The sequence below is a fragment of the Rhinopithecus roxellana genome, chromosome 16 (assembly GCF_007565055.1).
Source record: "Rhinopithecus roxellana isolate Shanxi Qingling chromosome 16, ASM756505v1, whole genome shotgun sequence".
NCBI lineage: Eukaryota > Metazoa > Chordata > Mammalia > Primates > Cercopithecidae > Rhinopithecus > Rhinopithecus roxellana.
The window spans coordinates 104385370-104406941 of record NC_044564.1 but is presented as its reverse complement, the minus strand read 5'-3'; the positions used below and the strand labels follow the sequence as shown (position 1 = coordinate 104406941).

Below are 21572 nucleotides of genomic sequence, written 5' to 3'. Positions count from 1 at the left end.
GGCCAGGCGCGGTGGCTCACGCCTGTAATCCCAGCACTCTGGGAGGCCGAGGCGGGTGGATCATGAGGTCAGGAGTTCAAGACCAGACTGGCCAACATGGTGAAACCCCGGCTCTACTAAAAATACAAAAATTAGCTGGGCATCATGGCGCGTGCCTGTAATCCCAGCTACTCAGGAGGCTGAGGCAGGAGAACTGCTTGAACCAGGACCCGGGAGGCAGAGGTTGCAGTGAGCCGAGACCACACCATTGCACTCCAGCCTGGGCAACAAGAGTGAAACTCTGTTTCAAAAAAAAAAAAAAGTAAAGAAACTTTTCTCCCAGCTGAGCCAGGACTCCCTCATCTCAATTTCCCCAGGTACTTTGTATCTGTATCAGCTCTTGGTACACCAGAGACCCTATTTATATATGAGCTTCTCCCTTAGGATCACTTTCTTCTTACTAAGCCTACCACATGACAATGGCTTTAAAAATGTTTGGTGAGTAAGTAAATGAGCTGAACTTTAGAAAATAATGAACATGGAAATACAAATCAGTTGAACCCTTTGGGAAAGCAATGTAACAATATGTATTCAAGAGCCATGTTTATCCCATTTGCCCAATTACTATTCCTGGAAATTTATCCTAGGAAACTGAACTTAAGATATCAAAAAGCTATATGCATAAAGTTATTCACTCATTGAAACATTGCACAGCAATGGGGAAATGATTAGATTAAAGTATGGTACATCTACTCAACAATATATCATGCCATCATCACAACAATGTTTATGAAACACAGAAATCATTAGCCATATAATATTAAGTGAAAAAAGCAGAACATAAAATTATATGCCGTTCCAAACTTGTAGCTAAATAAAATCACTTACAAATTTAACAAAGACAGGAATACAACTTTTTTTTTAATGGTATGACTGTAAATAAATATAGAAAATACTAATGAGGCCGGGTGTGGTGGCTCACACCTGTAATCCCAGCACTTTGGGAGGCCAAGGCGGGTTGATCATGAAGTCAGGAGTTCAAGACCAGCCTGGCAAACAGGGTGAAACCCCATCTCTACTAAAAATACAAACAATAGCTGGGCTTCGTGGCGGGAGCCTGTAATCCCAGCCACTCGGGAGGCTGAGGCAGCAGAATTGCTTGAACCCGGGAGGCAGAGGTTGGAGTGAGCCCAGATCGCTCCATTGCACTCCAACCTGGGTGACAATGCGAGATTTCATCGAAGGAAGGAAGGAAGGAAAGAAGTAGGGAGGGAGGGAGGAAGGAAGGAAGGAACTAATGAAATTAGGGGAAAAAAAACGAAACGAAACAAAGAGTAGGAGTAAAATAAATAGTCATCACAACCTTGAAGCTCTGAAACTACCATTTGTACTTTTAGGATAAATAGTAGCTACCGTTTATTTAGGACCCAACATGTACAAGGCACATTTTTAATTAATTACTTAATTCAATCCCCAGGTCAACCGTGTGAGATAGGAGACATTATTGTCTTCATTTTATATGTAGCAAGGCTAAAGCTGGAGGAAGGGTAAATCACAGAGATAGTCAGTAGCAGGGTTGAGATAAGCGGCCAATTCTACCCAACTCAGGAGGCCACATGACATTCTATTTGACACCACGGGAGACTCAGGTAGGAAATGGCCCCAATAGGTGGCATGGTCTAGAAATATCAACAGGATCCACAGAGGTAAGATGAATTCACAGCTTGTAGATTTATAATACTTACAGCCAATACTGGGCACCGACTGCGTACTCAGGACGTTTTGTGTATCTCATCTCCAGTATTTAATTCATAATAACTCTGTGGGGTAGGTTGTATCATTACCATTTTAGAAGTGAAGAAACTGAGGTTTGAACAAGATATGAGCCATAAGAAACTGCACCAAAGTTTGAACCCAGATCTACTGACCCTTTAGTGTGTGCTTTTGTACCCACCACGCTGCCATCACAAAGCTACATTTGGGACATAAACCTTTAAGGTATGCCACTTAAAAGAAACCTACCATTTGCCAGCCCTGCTGAGCAGTGATCTGACCCAATGAATCAAGGCTTATGTTCCTGGACATCTCTACAGCCCCCATATCTAGGATCCTGTAGGGCAGCAGATGCTCAAAATATGTTGGTTGACTGAAAAAAATGAATGGATCTTCCCCATGGCAACTGACAGCAAAAGGCAAACAAAAACTCTTACAAGCCATTTGCAGCAGCTGAATGGCGAGTGTAAGCAGATCAGGAAAAGAGGTTAAAAAAAATTGATGATGATAATAATAATGGCTAACACTTAAAAAGGTCTTACTATGCACCAGGGTTGTGAGTGCTTATTTATATACATTAACTCATTTAATCATCAAACAATCCAATTAGTACTCCTACACATTTTACAGAAGAGGAAGCTGAGATTCAAAGAGTATTGCCCGATGGTCCAAGATTGGCAAATGGCAGAGCCAAGATTCAAAGGCACTCTGACTGAAGGGCTCCTTCTCTTCGCCATTATGGACCCCAACCTCCTTAAGCACTGTGCCTTCACTTACCAGAGCATACAGACGCCTGCTCTCTCAAAGCCCTTGCTGAGCTGAGACACTAGCATGTATGAGTGAATTAAAGAGACTGTCTCCAAAGTTCACGCCACCTCAGCCAAAGAACTCACGAGAGACAAAATTCAATCTTTGCCCTTTTACCTTGGACCTCTAAAATTCTTCCCATCATTGAACCTAGAACTCACCTTCCAAACCCAGGCGAATGTTCTATGTATTTCTTTTCATAATAGCCTCCCTCTAGAAACCAAACTTGACTTCTGCCAGGATATGCCATTATGGCCACACTCATTAATAAAATCAGATTTCTCCTCCATCTCTAAGCTTAGCACTTTTCCTAAACATAAACCCTCATAAATAGCTTGGAAATGAAGTTGATCCTTTACCATTATAAATTCCTATAGAAAAGTCTTCTAAACCATGCTTTGGTACCTACCCACCCAACCCCATACCTCCCCATGGGGCGGGAAGATGGGGAGAAACATTGTTTTCAAAGGCATTTCTCAACAAAGTCAAAGCTGCTCTAAGAGTACTAAAGCACCACTTTGCACTTCCCATCTTGTGATTTCAACATGGGGATAATATGAGTAGGCACCACTGGAGCAGATTTTCTTGATAGCGACCCTACTGACTTCTGGGGCCAGATAGTTGTTGTGAGAGACTCTCCTATGAATTCTAGGAAGCTTAGCAGCATCCCTGACCTCAACCTCTAAATATCAGCACATACATTCCCAGGATTGTGACAACCAAAAATATCTCCAGATGTTATGTCCCTGGTGGAAGGGTGAGGGTGGGGTGGGGTAAGGGGATAACTGCCCCCGCTTGAGAACCACTGCTTTAGAATTATTATCAGAATTAAATGTATTTCACATAGAAGGCTTACCACAGAGTCTAGTACTTATCATCATGTTATTCAATATGTATCAAACCACTCTTGAACCATCATTCATAGTTATGCCAACATCTCACACACTACAGATGTTCACTGTCCACTTGATTATTCATGCCTGACTTTTGCTGCTGGCTGCAGAAGTTCATAGACCACAATCCAGTCACTCTGAACCCATTTCACTACCTAGCCTGAGGACACAGTCACGGTGCTCTTAAATTCTTGAGATTTATCCACGTCTATTCAAGGTTAGGGCAGCGCAAGGGCCATGTACAAAGAACAGAGAAAACTAGCAGAATAAAATTGGGCATTGGGCAAGAGGCTTCTGAATCATGGTAGCCAAAATAATGCACTCCATGCTGAAAAATGAAGTCGCCATTTCTTAGTACTGAGAGATTCTTGACAATACAATGGGGCATGAAAAAGGAAACAAGAAGAATAAACATCAGAAAGGAAGAGATGAAAATATCCTTTCTGTTTATAGCATGGTCATAAATCTAAGAGAACTCACAAAGTTAACTAAAAAGCTGCAAATGATTTACAAGTATGGGTAAATTAATCAGAACCAAGGTAAATTCTCCTAAATAACAGCATTGCTATAAGCCTGTGAAAACCAGTTAAATTAACATAATGTGGGGAAAAGAGAATACTATTCACAGTGAGAACAGAAACATAAACAAAAAAACCTAGGTATTAACTTAGCCAAACGTGTGCTTCTTTTTTTTTTTTTTTTTTTTTTTTTTTGAGATGGAGTCTTGCTCTGTCGCCCAGGCTGGAGTGAAGTGGCCGATCTTGGCTCACTGCAAGCTCCGCCTCCCGGGTTTTACGCCATTCTCGGGCCTCAGCCTCCTGAGTAGCTGGGACTACAGGCGCCTGCCACCTCACCCGGCTAGTTTTTTTTTGTAGTAGAGACGGGGTTTCACCGTGTTAGCCAGGATGGTCTACGATCTCCTGACCTCGTGATCCGCCCGTCTCGGCCTCCCAAAGTGCTGGGATTACAGGCTTGAGCTACCGCGCCCGGCCACACGTGCTTCTTATATAAAAGAAAACCACAGAACTTTAGTAGGATAAATAAAGGAAGATGAGAATTCAGGAGAGCTAAGCTCTGCTTCTTGATGAGATAATTTAATATCCAAATTTCCCAAGCTAATTTATAGACTTAGCACAATTGCACTTAAAATAGCGATAGGGTACTTTTTCGAGCTTCATAAGGTAATAACACCCAATGGGGAAAAAATAGATGAAAATACCAAAAGATATTCTGAAAGGCAAAAAGGTAAATGGGGGACAATGAGCTCCTGCATATATCAGAATGTTCGTCAAATTGAGGGCACATTCTGGGCTCTATCAGCACCAAAACTAAAACTACATATCAAATAACCAAATGAGTAACTCCAAAATTGCTCCCTACACTTTTTTTTTTTTTTTTTTTTTGAGACAGGGTTTCACTCTGTTGCCCAGGCTGGAGTACAGTGGTATGATCATAGCTCACTGCAGCCTGACCACCCAGACTCAAGCAATTCTCCCACCTCAGCCTTCCAAGTAGCTGGGACTCCAGGCAAGTACGGCCATGCCTGACTAATTTCCTTATTTTTATAGAGATGGGGTCTTGCTATGCTGCCCAGGCTGGTCTTGAACTCCTAGTCTCAAGCAATCCCCCACCCCAGCCTCCCAAAGTGCTGGCAATACAGGCATGAGCCACCATATCCAGGTTTTAATAAATGTCCCAAAAATAACTAGAAAAGGAATCACTATTTAATCAATAGTGATTAATTACTAAATAATCACTGGGATGACATAATATGAATATGAAAACAAATTAATTTTAGACCCATCCCTAACAGCATACATGCCAATGAGACCTGGGAAAACTAAAGCAAAATCTGAAGGATCACATCAGAAAAATGCTAGAGAGGGGAAACGATTTTTAAAACCAGACCTGCCTTCCCTGAACCACAAAGTCTCACACATTGACGGTGGCTACTTAAATTGGTTGGATCCTCTGCAAAGACATCTGATCATATACTTCACAGGCCATTTCCCTTCAACCTAGTAATCCTGTTCCTCAGATTTTGGCCTACACCAATGATACAAAAATAATGAAAGATTAAATGTATAGAATCTTTATAGTAATTTATTTGTAGCAGCACACATGGAACAATCTAAATGTTGGCAACAGGGTTTGAACTTCTAAAAACTGTGTTGATAGATTACTGCAAAGCTATCAGGAATGTCAAAGGCATCATCCTACAGTAGATTTGGAGCCAAAAGATCCCAGCTCTCCTCTTAGCAACCTTTTTTTTTCTTTTTTTTGAGACAGAGTCTCACTGTCACCCAGGCTGGAGTGCAGTGGTGCAATCTTGGCTCACTGCAACTTCCACCTCCCGGGTTCAAGCGAATTCTCCTGCCTCATCCTCCCAAATAGCTGGGATTACAGGTAAGTGCTACCACACCTGGCTAATTTTTGTATTTTTAGTAGAGATGGGGTTTCACCACGTTGACCAGGCTGGTCTCAAATTCCTGGCCTCAAGTGATCCACCCACCTCAGTCTCCCAAAGTGCTGGGATTATAGGTGTGAGCCACCATGCCCGGCCATTAACTTATTAACAATACTCTCTTCATCTGTGAAACAGAAATTGCAATGCACACACCTCAGAATTGCTGTGAGACTCAAGAAAATAATGGATATCAAAGTATTCCTTTCAAAACTATAAAACACAGCCTACACATCAGAAATCATTATTCTAAATAAGAAGATGATTTAGAAATATGTGAACATGCACATTAAATAATGTTAAATGAAAGAAGAAAATAGAGCATAAAATGGTCCATGTATATATAATGATTACAATTGCTTTCTTGGGCCACTGTCATTCAGGTTCCCTCTATCCCAAGAGTCACCAGACAACGTGGCCTGACTACCTCAGGGGATCCTCTTGCATATAAAATAAAAGTAAATTCTCGCAGGGCACAGTGGCTCACGCCTATAATCCAAGCACTTTGGGAGGCCGAGGCGGGCGGATCACGAGGTCAGGAGTTTCAGACCAGCCTGGCCAATATGGTGAAACCCCATCTCTACTAAAAATACAAAAATTAACTGGGCATGGTGGTGGGCATCTGTAATCACAGCTACTAGGAGGCTGAGGCAGGAGGATCGCTTGAACCCAGAAGGCAAAGGTTGCAGTGAGCCGAGATTGCTCCACTGCACTCCAGCCTGGGTGACAGAGCTAGACTCCGTCTCGAAATTAAATAAATACATACATAAATACATAAATAAATAAATACTAAATTAAATTCTCCTTCCCCAGTTTCAAGGCCCTGAATGATCTGGTCATGTCTATTACCAACTCATCCCCAGTCAGTCTTATTCACTCCACCAGTGCCACTGGCTTTCTTCTGTTCCCTGACCTAGGGGACAGGCACCCCCAGTCTCTCTGCCTGGAATGGATTTCCCTATCTCTAGGCCTCTGATCTTTGCCTGGCTCACCATTACTCGAACTTCAGAGCTCTCAGCTTTAATGTCACGATCTGTCATTCTAAATGAAATCCCTAACCACATCTGCTAGTATCTAACACCAGTACCACAGTTCGTCGGGTTTTTTCCTTCATAATCCTCATCACAGTTTACAGTTATATTTTTATTTGCATGATGATATGTTTCACATCTGCTGGCCTCACTGAACTGTAAGCTCTATGAAAACAGTACTCATGCCTGACTGCTTCACCACTAGATACCCAGCTAACCATCCCACAAGTAATAGGTGCTTAATAGATATTTATCCAAATGAAACAATAAATTTCTATTTGTTTTAACTTTCTTCATTCCGTAAAAGAGAAAACTAAAGCTCTGGAGAAAGGTGTTTTCCTAGGCCATTGAGACAGATGGTGGCCCAGCTGGGATTGGAATCATGACCACTGCTGCCGGTCCAGGAATAAGGACAGGGAAGAAATGTGTCAGGTGAAACTAGAAGTGGGGAAAGGATGCAGAGCGTTTCCATCTACTCTGCAAAATTCTCTAAAAGCTCATAAATGAGGAGTTTTAATTTTTGGATAGTTCATTCTTTTTCATTAAAGAATGCCCAAATAGTGGTACTCTGGCTGGGGGTAGTGCCTCATGCCTGTCATCCCAGCACGTTGGGAGGCCGAGGTGGGTGGATCACTTGAGGTCAGGAGTTCGAGACTAGCCTGGCCAATATGCTAAAATCCCGTCTCTACTAAAAACACAAAAATTAGCCAGGTGTGGTGCTGTGCATCTGTAATCCCAGCTACCCGGGAGGCTGAAGCATGAGAATTGCTTGAACCCGGGAGGCTGAAGCATGAGAACTGCGTGAACCCGGGAGGCAGAGGTTGCAGCAAGCTGAGATCATGCCACTGCACTCCAGCCTAGGTGATAGGGTGAGACTCAGTTTAAAAAAAAAAAAAAAAAAAAATCACAATTAACTATTTTCCCAGCCACACGACTAGTCAGATCTATTTGAGAAAATTAATAATAAAGGCAAAAGAAAAGAGGCGATATGGCCACTCTCACTTTGTCCAGTTTGTTCCACAGGGACCTTGGCCTCTGAATCAGGCTAAAACCAGATGAGGATCCTGAAAGCTCTGAAGTTTTCTTCCCCTTCCTGTCCCCAGCCCTGTTTGTACTGAATACCTACCACCCACACAAGTTAACTGTTACTTTGGAACCAAACTGAGCTTTGCACCCAACTTTCACAACTCAATTCAATTTATTCTTTGCCTAACAGAAACAGCGGAAAACTAACCCTGGCTGATGATCCCCCGTGAGTCTGCACAATGGGGGCACAGGAGAGGGGGGGACCCAGGAGTTACCAGCAAACCAGGACACAGAATGAAAAGGCAAGCACTGCCTTTCAACAGGGTTGCTCTGGGGTATACTGTTCGGCTCCATGCCAAACATAGTGTTTCTATATTCCTGGCAGCAGCAGGCAGACTTTATGTATTCTAACTATTCTTCCTAGTGCAAGGGAGCCTCCTCAAGGCCTGCAAACTAATGGGCCTTATGACATTTCCCACTCATTCAGTAAATACTTACTAAGCATGTCCCAAGGGCCAGGCTCTGTGCTGGGCTCTAAGGCCAAGCGTATACACTCCAGCATCTCAGGAGGCAGGCACTGCGCAATGAACTTCCATACACTGCAGGCAACAGCTATCATGGACTGCTAACTTCTTCCCCTACCTAATGGGCAGGGCTGGTTCTCACTATGTGAGCTAACAAGGTGGCCCCACAACCCTTAAGAGGTTCTAATGTCTAAACAATATAATCTAGAAATCTAAACCAGGTGGACTGGGAAGCAGCCATCAGTCAAAACTTGAGATTCCAAGACACAGGCGCTTTAGCATACAGAGAGAGCAAAGCAAAAAAGGATCTGCAACTGGAGGGCCACCAGGAGACTGGTTCTGGTGCTACTTTCTTGACTGACCAACGCTGGACACCTATGCCCCCCTGAACCCCAGTTCTGTCAATTGTACAAGGCGCAAGCCAGATCTTTCCAACTCTAACAATCTAAGCATCAGCAACCTGAAATAAATCACATTTCTTTCTGATTCAGCAAAATACACTTCCTTTAGAAATCAGGAAGGGAGGTAAGGAAAACAGGCTAGCAGGCAGTGGTGTAACAACTTAAGCCCCTTTGTGTCAGGGTGTTGCCTCCCACTTCCTTCTTTAACAAGAACTCTGCCACAAGGCTACAAACTGCCTTTAGCTAAACCTGCCTATCTCTCTAATCCTAACACTTCTAAACCCATCTGCAATACCCAGCAAGAAGCAACAAGACCAGTGGAGTCTGGCCCAATTTGAATGACCCAACCCCACAACCTGTTGCAAGATGCCTTCCCTGGCTAAGCACGGAAAACCTCTTCTCTGCCCTTTCTTCTACCTTCAAGTTGCTATGCGGTTGCAAAAAAATAAAAAACAAAAATAGTTTGGAGGAGGGAAGAAAAGTCACTGTGATGGGACAGACTGAGGCTTGGCCCTAGTCCTAGGGATCTCAGCTTCTGGTTGCAGCTCAGTTGCTGGCTGGGTGACCTTGGGGAAATCCCTTTCCTGCTTTGTACCTTAGCTTTCTCATCTGTAAAATAAGGGGTTCAGACTACAGTACCCCAGAGCTATAGCCCTCCTTTCATTGCCAAGATGATATGATTCTTCCCACTACTCATTAATAGACACATAACATGGATAAACCACGGCAGAGACAATTTCCCAGCAAGTGGGCCCCTTCCACCAGGATAAGAAGGGGCAGGAGCCCTGGACCACACCATAGTGAAGGAATAAGAGTAATGACGGACATATAGGACTAGAACACCAAGACGTGGGAATAACCACGGAAGGCAGGGAGAAAGGCAAGGAAGGAATCAGGAACTTCAATATTCTCAGATGGGGGACAGGCAAAATAATGATACCACTGCAAAGCAATTTGGCACAGTGAGTTAGAGTGCTAGCTCCAGAGTCAGATGATCTGGATTTGAACCCTAGCTGTGCTCCTTGTTAGTAGTGCGGACCTCAGACAAGTTACTTAACCTCTCTGAGTAGCCCGTTTCCCAGCTACAACATGTGGAAATAACAGTACATAATGGGGCCTTAAAAGGAATAAATCTAGTTAATAATGCCTAATCAGTTAGTGCCTCGCACATGGAAGCTCATTCTAAGTGTTTGCTTTTATTATATTAATATTATCTTATTATACTTTACAATTACAGAAAACAGGATCCATAGATTCTAGTCCCTGTTCTCTCACTAGAGACCTGAGAATTCAGGTTCCCCATTTGTAACAGGAGATGCCGAACACAATCAGTTTTTCTCAAATGAAGACCTGTATACACATTGCTGAGGGATTATATTTAAGTTCTCTAGGAGGATTTTAAACACTTTATTTTCATTTCAATCATCACCTAAACCAAGTCTAATAAACACATATGGATTTTTTAAATGCTTACTTTAAAGCCAAGTTCTGGCACAAGATTTCAAACCCCAAGTTTACATTTGTGTTTATGATTGTGTTGGCACCAGTATAATTGTAGCAAATTCATGAGAATGGAACAGGTGCGGACTCAACTTATAAAAGATGAGACTGGACCCAATGAAAGCCAAATACTATCAAATTAAGGTCGTACAAGTAGAAACATGGGTGGAGAATTCAATCATTAGTACATGATAATATAGACTGGCCAAACTCCAAACGCTCAGCACGACAGCATTTACTGCCATGCAACTTATAATTTGGTTTCGGCTGAACAACAACTGCCTCACCACATTTAAGGTATTAATTTGAATGGTATTGATTGGATAACTTTGTTTGCACTTAATTTGTAAATATGTGTGGGTCATGTCATTGTATAATAATAGCCTATAAGAAGTTTATATCTACTTTTACATATGTACATATTTAAGTAACACTATAATAAAAAAGGAATTTTGTGAACAAAAGGATGCTTTGACACTTTTGTTCTTTTACAGACAGTGCAAGCATTATTCTAGTTTGAGGAAAACTGAATGAAATTCTCTCCAAAGTCCCGTGTAGCCCTTTGAATCTCAGAAAGATGATCATTTTTGTAACAGACATGTTAAGCTGCATTAAGATAGCCAAGTGGGGATACTGGCTTAGAATCCAGTAAAAAAAATAATAATAATAAAGGCAGAACAGGAACAAGAGACGTAGAAACTAACTACAGAGAAATGCATCCTAGAGATGGGATCTCTAAGAAAGGGTGTTCAGAGATAGAGAGACAAAGAGCTGACGTCTGAGCTTCAGGGAGTTCACTCTGCCCTACAGCCCTCACACCCCTCTGTGGAACAGTTCCATTCACCTGCGCATTAAAGATGATCTCCAGATTACTCAAAGCATTATTGGCCCATCTGGGAAGTGAATGGCTTAGAACCCTCCGCAGAAATAAAACAAGTCTCAGTTATTATATTCCTCCAGGCCTGACACAAATCTGTAAGGAAAGAATCCAGATTGACACCAGGATACCCAGTATTGATCTCTAAGAGTGGGGCCATTATTAACTCGCTTTACTCACAGCTTTCAGAAATACAGGGCCCATTAGGGGCTTTTGGAGAGCCAGGTGGCTCCCAGGGCTGCGGCAAAAGGAAAAAGTGGGGTGGTCAGGCAATTTGGTGCCAGGTCTTAGGGATCAGAACTCATGCCTGTGCACCAGCACAAACCAAAGCTACTACTTCTACCTGGCTGTAAATCTGCCCTCTATGATAAGCCACACGCCATATCCGGACCACACAGTCCTGTGTCCCCAAGAGCCAGATTCCATCAATCCCTGTGTGAAAACCAAACAGCTTCCTTCCCTCCCTCCCTCCTCCAATTCCCAACTCAAAATCACAAAGAAGAATGAGAGAACCCCCGCCCCCGAAAAACCCAAGCTTACTGTTTGTCTTCTTCTGAAAGTGAGGTTCTTCCACAGCAGCAACCTCAGCTGAGGCCAACAAGCCATGTTCCCTCAGCCAGCACCCACAGTGTGTGGCTCGGGAGCCCTGGAAGGCAGCGGCCAGAGCTCACAGCAGGGACGCCGTGGCTGGTCATTAACTGAAAGATAAAGCAGGAGGGGAAACAGCCGTCAGTTATTGCTGCAAAGCCATACATCAGTGAGGACTGCTAATCCAGCCCTCTCAGCTGAGACCTCCACCACACAGCTCTGCGTCATGACTGCTTCTCAATGGGTCATGAGTCCCCAGCTCCCAGCCTCTGGGTTCACCCACAAAGAGGGATTCAGGAGGTGTTCCGACAGCAGGCTAGGAGCTAGTTGTTATGGTCCTAATCATTTTAGTTCCATGGATGTTATCATTTGGGAATGAAGAATGCATTTCTGAAAATAGACCTCTCTCAGGTGGCTAGAACACTGAGGATGGAAATGGCATAGTGGAATCCCAGAGACCTAACTCTTCTCTAAGAAAATGCCTCCCCTTACTTAGAAAGTCAGCAGCATTTGCAAATTTTGCCTCAAGCCTGGGGTGACTTATACTATTCCCTGAACTTCCTTACAGACTAAATTTTCAGTGGGTTACACAACTCAGTCCTTCAAATGATAAAAAGCACCATTGACCAGGCGTGGTGGCTCAAGACTGTAAACCCAGCACTTTGGGAGGCCGAGGCAGGAGGATCATGAAGTCAAGAGATCAAGACCATCCTAGCTAACACAATGAAACCTCGTCTCTACTAAAAACACAAAAATTAGCTGGGTGTGGTGGCAGGCACCTGTAGTCCTAGCTACTCGGGAGGCTGAGGCAGGAGAATCGCCTGAACCCGGTAGATGGAGGTGCAGTAAGCCAAGATCGTGCCACTGCACTCCAGTCTGGCGACAGAGCAAGATTCCATCTCCAAAAAAAAAAAAAAAAAAAAAAAAGCACAGTTTCATAATCTGGAAAGCCACAACATGCCTTACATGAGTGTGAGTGAGTAAACACCAAGAAAATGCCACCCACACCTGGCTCTCAGGTAATGAGGACAACCCTAGAGCTGTGTCTCTGGAAAGAAAACAGTATCCCATGGAGAAACAAGTCTGCTACGGCAGGCTCAGGGCATCCACTGTGAAACCAACAAACAAGCTCCCACAGTCAGCACATATGCACACTTCTGGCCTCGTTCCACCTGCACCTGAACACACTGCCCCCTACTCCGTTGGGTGTCACAGGTGCCTCCTTGGAGGACTGTTTGCCATGCTAGGGCAAGAAGGTCTTCTCATGAACAAGGGATACTACTTTCTGTGTGTCCCAGCCACCCATGCAGCAGTTGCCCTTATTTAATGCTGGAATAGTCCCAAGTAGTTATACTAAAGTTAAAGCTGGGGAGGGGGCAAACGATGAAAAATGGAAGAAGGGAGGACACACAGGTGAAAATTCGGCCCCGCTGGCACTTGGTAGCCATGAACTCTCCTAGCTCTGCTTATAAAATGGCTCAGTGAATCACTATGGCCTCTAGAGGAGTCAGGGCAAGAGTAGGGTGGGACACTGGGCATGAGGAACGAGGAGCAGAAGGAACTAAGAATGCAGTAACAAGGTATGGATATAAAATCAAGCACTAGACTAGAAATCTGTGAGTCCAAATGAGATCTCCATGCCAAGGTCAGTCTCTAGTAGAACAATATCCTTTTACCTCCCACCCAACAAGGACTTGGATTAAAACTTCTAGAAAAGTCAAGAGATTGGAGGAAATTGCAGTGTCTCAGAAGAAAAGACAGCCTACCACTATGTATTCTAATTCATTCACTGACAGTCCAATAAATCAAGAAATTCTCTGAAATAGTAAGCCTTAGGACTTATTTCTTTTCTTTACCATTTGCTCAGCAAACTTCTAGAAGGACACACACCTCCAAAGTTTCTTACTCCAAAAAGAGGACGAATTAAAGCAGCACTGCATCAGTTTGTTCAAAGATGACAACTGGCAGCACAGCACTGGCAACCAGAACAGCATTGTGAGACACATGCTTGTCATCCCAAATTGTTTTCTAAATGGCTCAGGACGGAGCTTGCATTCCAGAAACACTGAAATAATTAGCCAGATTTTTCTCATAGGGAAGTTGCTCTCCAGGAATCACTTCGTTGACTTAGAAGCTACATGAACCTTTTCAGATCCCCAAGGTAACACTGAGGAGGGTACAATTAAAAAAGGAAAAGTACCAGAAAGAGCCCAGGCATGAATTAGCCCTGGCTTCCCAACTATGTGCCCCTGGCCAAGGCTTTATGCTCTCTAAGCATCAGTTTCCTCATTGTAAAATGAGGATGACAATACTTACCTTGTATGGTGTTCTGTGGATTCAACGTGATAATATAAATAAGTTCCCAACACAGTACATGGCTTAATGTAAGTGCCAAAGCAATGTGAGTTCCCTTCTCCCCATTTATCTTTCTTCATTCCAACAATATCCTCTAGCTGAGAAATGGTTATATCCTGGCTAAACAGGACTTTCCATTATTTTTAGCAAATCCATTGTGGGTTTCCGGAAAGGTAGGAGGGGCAAAGCAGGAAGGATGAAACCTTAATAGCCTAATGGTGCAGTACCCACAGCCAAACCCAAATACAGAATATCACCTCCCCTAAACCTTGAGTGGAGAAGCTCAAAGGAAGAGAAGACACACCTCTACACAACGTTCATGAGAAGAAGGGAAGGATGAGTTTTCCTGGCCAGCATTTTCTTGGAAGTAAAGTATCTGGGTTTCCAAAAAAAAGAAAAAAAAAAAAAAGGTTCTGACTCCAAGGACTCTCCAGGAAGCACACAGAGAAGGTTGCTAAGAAGTAGCATAGAGCCACAGTAGAAAGTTCTACCGTGGCTTTGCTGGGCACAAATAGGCAAGCTTGCTGCTCCAATTCCTCCCGCCCACCTTGGCACTGACCTGGCCTCCTGCACAATTTGCTCCCTCATCTCAGAACACAATGATCAATACTGGGAGCAATTCTGTCCTAAGAGGAGGGTTTGGCAAGGCCTGGCCCCTTCTGCTCAGGTAACTGAAGCCAAAGGGATATTTCCACATCAGTTTTCCAAGTTAGTGAACAAACAAACCAAAACCAAAAAAAAAAGAAAGCTATAAAAGAGACAGTACTATGTACTAGATTTCTCAATGTTTCAAATGCAGCACACTCACTTCTGCCTTCATACACATTTCCAGTTACTGGCTGGAAAGGATCCCACTTCACAGTCATCCCAGTCAATAGGCCACTCTGATCCTGCTGCTAGATGACCACAACCGCCACCTCACTGGTCTCCCACCCATTTGCCACAGAGCACGCAAAGTTACTCAGCTAGACCAAATATCTGAATATGCCACTCCCCCACTTAAAACCTTTTGCCAGCTCCTCAGCACCTGAACATAGAGTCCAGTGCTCACCCAGGTCTACCTGGCCTCCCTTCTGGGACTCCAGCCTACTACTCTCTCACCACTCCCCACCCGCTAAGCAATGCCCTGGGTGTGTGTACAGGCTCAGAATATGCTGCACGCTCTCCTACCACTGGGACTTCACTGGTGACTTCTCTTGTCTTAAGACACTTTTTCAAGCACTACTGGCCTGGCTAACTCCTAGGTCTCAAACTTAGGTCTCCACTTCTTCAATGTCCTTTCCTGATCTCCTCCCCTGCAACTGACATGTGGGTTCAGAGCCCTTCCTACGTGCTCCCTAGGAAGGCTCAGCTGAGAAAGAGGATTTCTACCTTTTGAGTCAGAGCAGGGACCATTCCTGTTTCCTTCATCCCTGTTTTCCTTAGTATGCAAAAGGGTCCTGGCTTGTCGTAAACACTCGGGGATGTCTGCTTAATTAATTAAGAGATGGACAGGAGAAATAGGGTGCCAGAATTCAAGGGTGGTGGCACTCCTGGGCCTCTGGTAACTCATTTCTCAAGCTTGATTAAATGATTTGGGCAAATTATCCCCAGAGAGGGAGCTCTGTGTTCAGCTGCTTCTACCATATGCTTGAAAGTCACAAAGGACTGCTGAGCTTCCCAGGTGACTCCTGGGGCATCCTGAAAAATGTAATAGAATCTAAGTCTGCTTCCCATAACCGCCAGGTTTAGCTAAGGACTGGGCAGCCCCCAAGGCCAGCAGGGCCATGCAGTCGACTTTCCGCCCGTCCTCACCCTCAAGCCCAAGGCACACTCTCTCTGGGTCTCATCAGTCACCCAAGTGATCACCCCTTGCCAAAATGTGACAATCTCCACACCTCAGCCTTGTTTCATACAGTTTGGGCATGGCAGAAGTGACTGCTGGAAACCTTTGGCCAATTTTTTAAAGAAATTTTAACTGCAAATGCCACTGATATTTTGAAGTTCTTAATATCTACAGAATACAACGGACTGCTAAATTAAAACCTTCCCAAATAAACAAAAACACTCATCATTAGGTGCAGAGAAATGCAAATTAAAACCACAATGAGGTATCATTACATGCCCACTAAATTAAAAATTAAAAGTGCTAGCGTGTGTATGGAGACACTGGGACTCAAGACACTGTGGAATTGTAAAATGGAAGAGCCACTTTGGAAAATAGTTTGACAGTTTCTGCTAAAGTTATATATATAGTCTTATGATATGACCCTGTCATCCCATCCTAGGTATTTGTTAATATTTATAGAAGCCTTATACAGAATAGCCAAAAACTGGAAAAACTACTTGTCTAAAAGACCATCAACTGGTGAAAAAATAAAACGGGCCAGGCGTGGTGGCTCATGCCTGTAAACCTAGCACTTTGGGAGCTGGAAGCAGGCGGATCACCTAAGGTCAAAACTTTGAGACCAGCCTGGCCAACATGGTGAAACCCTGTCTCTACTAAAAATATAAAAATTAGCTGGGCACGGTGGTGGGCGCCTACAATCCCAGCTACTGGGGAGGCAGGAGAATTGCTTGAACCTGGGAGGCAGAGGTTGCAGTGAGCCGAGATCGCGCCACTGCACTCCAGCCTGGGTGACAGAGTGAGACTCCTTCTCATAAATAAATAAACAAACAAACAAATAAATAAAACTAGGACACTTACTCAGCAAGAAAAAGGAACAAACTACTGATACATGTGACAACCTGGATGAATCCCAAAAGCCTAATGCTAAGAAAAATAAGCCAGACACAAAGAACTACATACTGCATGATTCCATTTATATGACATTCTGCAAAAGGTGAAAAGAAGGGGACAGAAATCAGTGCAGTGGTGACCAGTGGTCATGGGTGGAGGGGACAACAGACTGAAAAGGAGCATGGCAGTGACAGATACATATGTGTATCCATATTTCAAAACTCATCATACTTTTGTAAAGGGGAAGTCTTACTTCGTGTAAATTACATGTCAATAAATCTGAACCAAATAAACCGCCTTCCATTATCATAATTAACATACCTCACAAGTCATAACTTAGAAGACCTAAGAACTGGATAGTATAAAGCCTGATTATTGTGTGATCTCCTTGGAAGAGGAATAGTAGATAAATATTCATTACCACTTATGAATTCCACAAACAACTGCAGCCTTAACTCTGCAGGGCTCCTATGAGCCACAACAAATATTTATCGAGTGCCTATCACATGTCAGGTGTGTTCCAGACCTCAGAGATTCAGTGGTGAACAACAGAAGCAAAGTTCCTTCATTCATGGGGCTCCTACTCTACCAGGGATGGGGAAATAGACAAATAATAGTGGGTTGTTCAAGCAGTGGGTGGTGGTGGTAGGATTGATGAAGAAAAATAAAGCAAAGTAAGGGGACAGAGAGTAATGGGGCGGAAGTCATTCCTTTCTGATGAAGCACCTTTAGGACAATGAACTGAGACAGTGGACCATATGCTACCCACAAAGGGGTGGTTTAAATGACAGCTGGGATTATAAATGATTTTTACTTTTCCCTAAACCAAAACCTGGAATACCAGACAGCAGAGAGATTCAGTGATGCTGGCAAAAGAAACACACACACACACACACACACACACACACGTTCACAGGAAGCTGGCTGGGAAGGGAAAATGATGACCCTAGTTACCATCTGGCACCTGTTCTCCCACTTCTTCCTCACCAAAACATTGTGCCCTTTTGAACTTGACATGCACATTTCCAGGAGAGATGAGAATTATAAAGAAGAAGAAAGGGGCCAGGCACGGTGGCTCACACCTGTAATCCCAGCACTTTGGGAGGCCGAGGCGGGTGGATCACGAGGTCAGGAGATCGAGACCATCCTGGCTAACACGGTGAAACCCCGTCTCTACTAAAAATACAAAAAAAAAAAAAAAAAAAAGTAGTGGGGTGTGGTGGCGGGCACCTGTAGTCCCAGCTACTCGGGACGCTGAGGCAGGAGAATGGCATGAACCCGGGAGGCGGAGCTTGCAGTGAGTCGAGATCCCGCCACTGCACTACAGCCTGGGCGACAGAGCGAGACTCCGTCTCAGGGAAAAAAAAAAAAAAAAAAAAAAAAGAGCAGCAGCAGCAGCAAGGGGGAGAGAGGATGACACCAAAAAGACAAGATAGGAGGAATTTTCCCCATCTGGCATAGCCAAAAGAAAACCAGGAACTCCTTCCTGTGACTGCCCTCTACCCTTCTGCAGCACTAAATCTGTCTAGAGAAATATAGTGAGGAAAGAAAGCACATGTGTTTGTACAGCTACCAGAAGCTGTTTGCTTGTGCAGTAACAAAAGGGCTGGCCGGTCTTCTTCCTTCCCTCAAGAACACTGCCAACACCTGAGCTTTAGTGCTGGGCTCCCATCTAAGGGTGACAGTCAGCCCTCATGCCTGAGCCAGGGCAGGTTCCAGAAGAGGGAAGTCTCCAAGCAGGGACCATACAAGTGTCACATCTCACTGGGACAGAGAAATTGGCCCCTCTGGGTGGAAGAGAAGAGGCTTCCACAAAGTCATGCTCCATTTGACTGTCGTATTAGTAGATAAAATCTCTGAAGACTCACTCCCACTACACCCCTGCTGCAATCTTATAGAGAGAGCAGCTGAGGCCTCCCCCAAAGCAAGTGACTTGCCCAGCATTAGAGCTGGTTTCTCAAGAAGTAACTTTTTCAACAACTCTTATATGCCCCTTCCCACTAGGCTATTTCTCCTATGATTTTGTTTGTTGTTCTGAAAGCATTTCTCAGAGTTCTATCCAAATAGTTCACATACCCAAAATGTACAGTTAGCAACTAATTTTCATCTTTCAAAAACAATGATCATATGACGGCTATTTCATTAAACCTTAAACAAATAAGAGAGAGAGAGAGAGAGAGAGAGAGAGTGTGTGTGTGTGTATTTATTCCACTTTGTTCAAACTTCCAAAAAGTTACCAGAAGTGAGATGGAAGTTGAAATTTCCAACAACAGCTATCAATATATCTCTTTTTTATTATTTTATTTTATTTTATTTTTGAGATGGACTCTCACTCTGTTGCCCAGGCTGGAGTGCAGTGGTGTGATCTCTGCTCACTGCAACCTCTGCCTCCCGGGTTCAAGTGATTCTACTGCCTCAGCCTCCAGAATAGCTGGGAATACAGGCACCCGCCACCATGCCCGGCTAACTTTTTTGTATTTTTAATAGAGACAGGGTTTCAACATGTTGGCCAGGCTGGTTTCGAACTCCTGACCTCAAGTGATCTACCCACCTCAGCCTCCCAAAGTGCTGGGATTGCAAGCGTGAGCCACCACGCCCGGCCTCAGTATCTCTCTTGATGAGGTTGCTTCTAGATGTCTTTTTCGTAATTGAGGTATAATAGAGAAATAAAAATGTTATATATTTACAGTGTTCTAGATGTCTTATATCAAAAACAGCTTGCCAGTAAACTACAAAGCAGGAGGTGGATTTCAGTATATCAGATATGAACTGAAAATACATTGGTGCCAAAGCTCTGATTGCCTGTTCATGAGATGTTGATGTAAAAGCAAGAATCACAGATGTGACTCATGTGCCTCATCTCCAGAGAGATGCACAGGGTCCTACAATATTAGGACATGAAACTTCTAAGCCCAACAGAACATGCTTGCTTTGGAAAAGGTCGGTTTTCTAATTGCCTCTCTGATCATGTGTCTTTGGATCGGTAGCCACGTTCAGGGACAAGCCTAACAAGGTTACAGAAGACCAGGAGACCTGGAAAGAACCCACGATTGAAGATGGAACGTGGCTGCTGTGGGGGTGGGAGGGGATTTTGAGTCATCCTGCAATTTCTCCCAGGCTGACCCATCAGCTTAATTGAGTCTGAAGCTAATTTGACTGCCTCAGTTTAACTTTTCTGGTCTCCAGATGCTACTGGGCCCTCTATCCTTAAGCATATCCTTGCTGGGATAGCCTTAAATGACACCTCCTCACACTCCTGAAACATTCCATAGATCGCAATTCCAGGGAAACTGCCTTGAGGTTAGGAGTTTGCAGAAGGGTCATGGGCTGGTACTCTCCCCTAAAACTATGTTCCTACTTTTAATGGCAGCACTTTAATAGTCAAATTTGAGAAGCCAAAAGGGGTAAGAAATCCTCCAAGGTAAAAGTCAAGGATGAAGCGAAGTTATCCAATCATTCCAGAGGAATTCTATCATTCTAAAAGAGGTTCTGCTATCACACTGCCCATTTAAAAAAATATAGATCCAATGAATTTTATTAATTCCAATAATCTATAACTTGGGTGCAGTTTTTAAAGTACCAAATGCATTATACTTACTTGTTTGTTATAATAAGATAACAGGTAACTGTACCTCCTTCTTTCACTTGAATATATATCCAATTTCCTAGACAAAATTGTTGCTAACAGCTAATTTTCAAAATAAAGGCTATGAATTTGTAAAAACTGAAACAAGAAATCCATGAATATTGTACAAATCTATAACTAACTTTTGAGAAGCATAATTCTTCATGTTGTCTGTCAACAATATAATTTTACAGGAGATCCTGACTGGGTATGGTGGCTCATGCCTGTAATCCTAGCACCTTGGGAGGCTGAGGCAGGAGGATCACTTAAGCCCAGGAGTTTGAGGCTGAAGTGAGTTATGATCACGCCACCATACTGCAACCTGGGTGACAGTGCAAGACCCTGTCTCAAAAATAAACAAATGAATAAGGAGATCCTAAAGGTTTAACTCCATCTATATCATGTCACTGATACTTGGACAACCAAAGATCCTATTTATCACTCTCAACATTCCCATTGCCACCAGCTAAATGGTCCCAGGGCTTCTAAACCTCACAAGAGCCAGGATTTCTGAAAGCAGATCTGTCCTGTACCCAAGTCCTTGTTTCATCACTGTAGAACTACGAAGAAACTCTAACAAAATGTTAGAGACAGGCTCTCTTCCCCTGCTGATTTCCACTAAGCAAACACGGAGCAACCTTCAAAGGAAGACTTCAGCAAACAATACCACTATTTGCCTTTTCCCTGGTCAGGGGTATGTAGCACATAGAAAAAAAGAACCTTTCCTCTAGAAAAGATATCAACCTTTCAACATTCTATGTCATAGAAAAAAATCAATTTTTTTCAGCCACAATCATAACACCAGAATAAAAGAGATCTGAAGGGAAGGGATTAGTGAATTCATAAACACCCTGAGCTACAGAAACACAAGCAGGCAAGCCTCTATCAGCAATCCTTTATTTGCAGAAAAACTTGGTTGGATAATGTTCCCTGCTGTTATAGGATGGTTTTCCAAGAGAATTTTGGGAGAAATGGTTTAGTGACTGTATCACCAAAGATCATTTTGTTTG

General features: G+C 43.5%; 1 protein-coding gene across 2 annotated transcripts in view; it reads right to left on the bottom strand.

Moving 5' to 3' along the window:
* The window catches only part of ABCA1 (ATP binding cassette subfamily A member 1), a 148729-nt gene that overhangs the window by 110497 nt on the left and 16660 nt on the right, over positions 1 to 21572 (bottom strand). For both annotated transcript variants that reach the window (XM_010353310.2, XM_030919462.1), the window contains exon 2: positions 11816 to 11973. In XM_010353310.2, the coding sequence (XP_010351612.1) occupies positions 11816 to 11881 (66 nt within the window). In that variant the 5' untranslated portion in view covers positions 11882 to 11973. The remainder of the gene's footprint in view (positions 1 to 11815; positions 11974 to 21572) is intronic.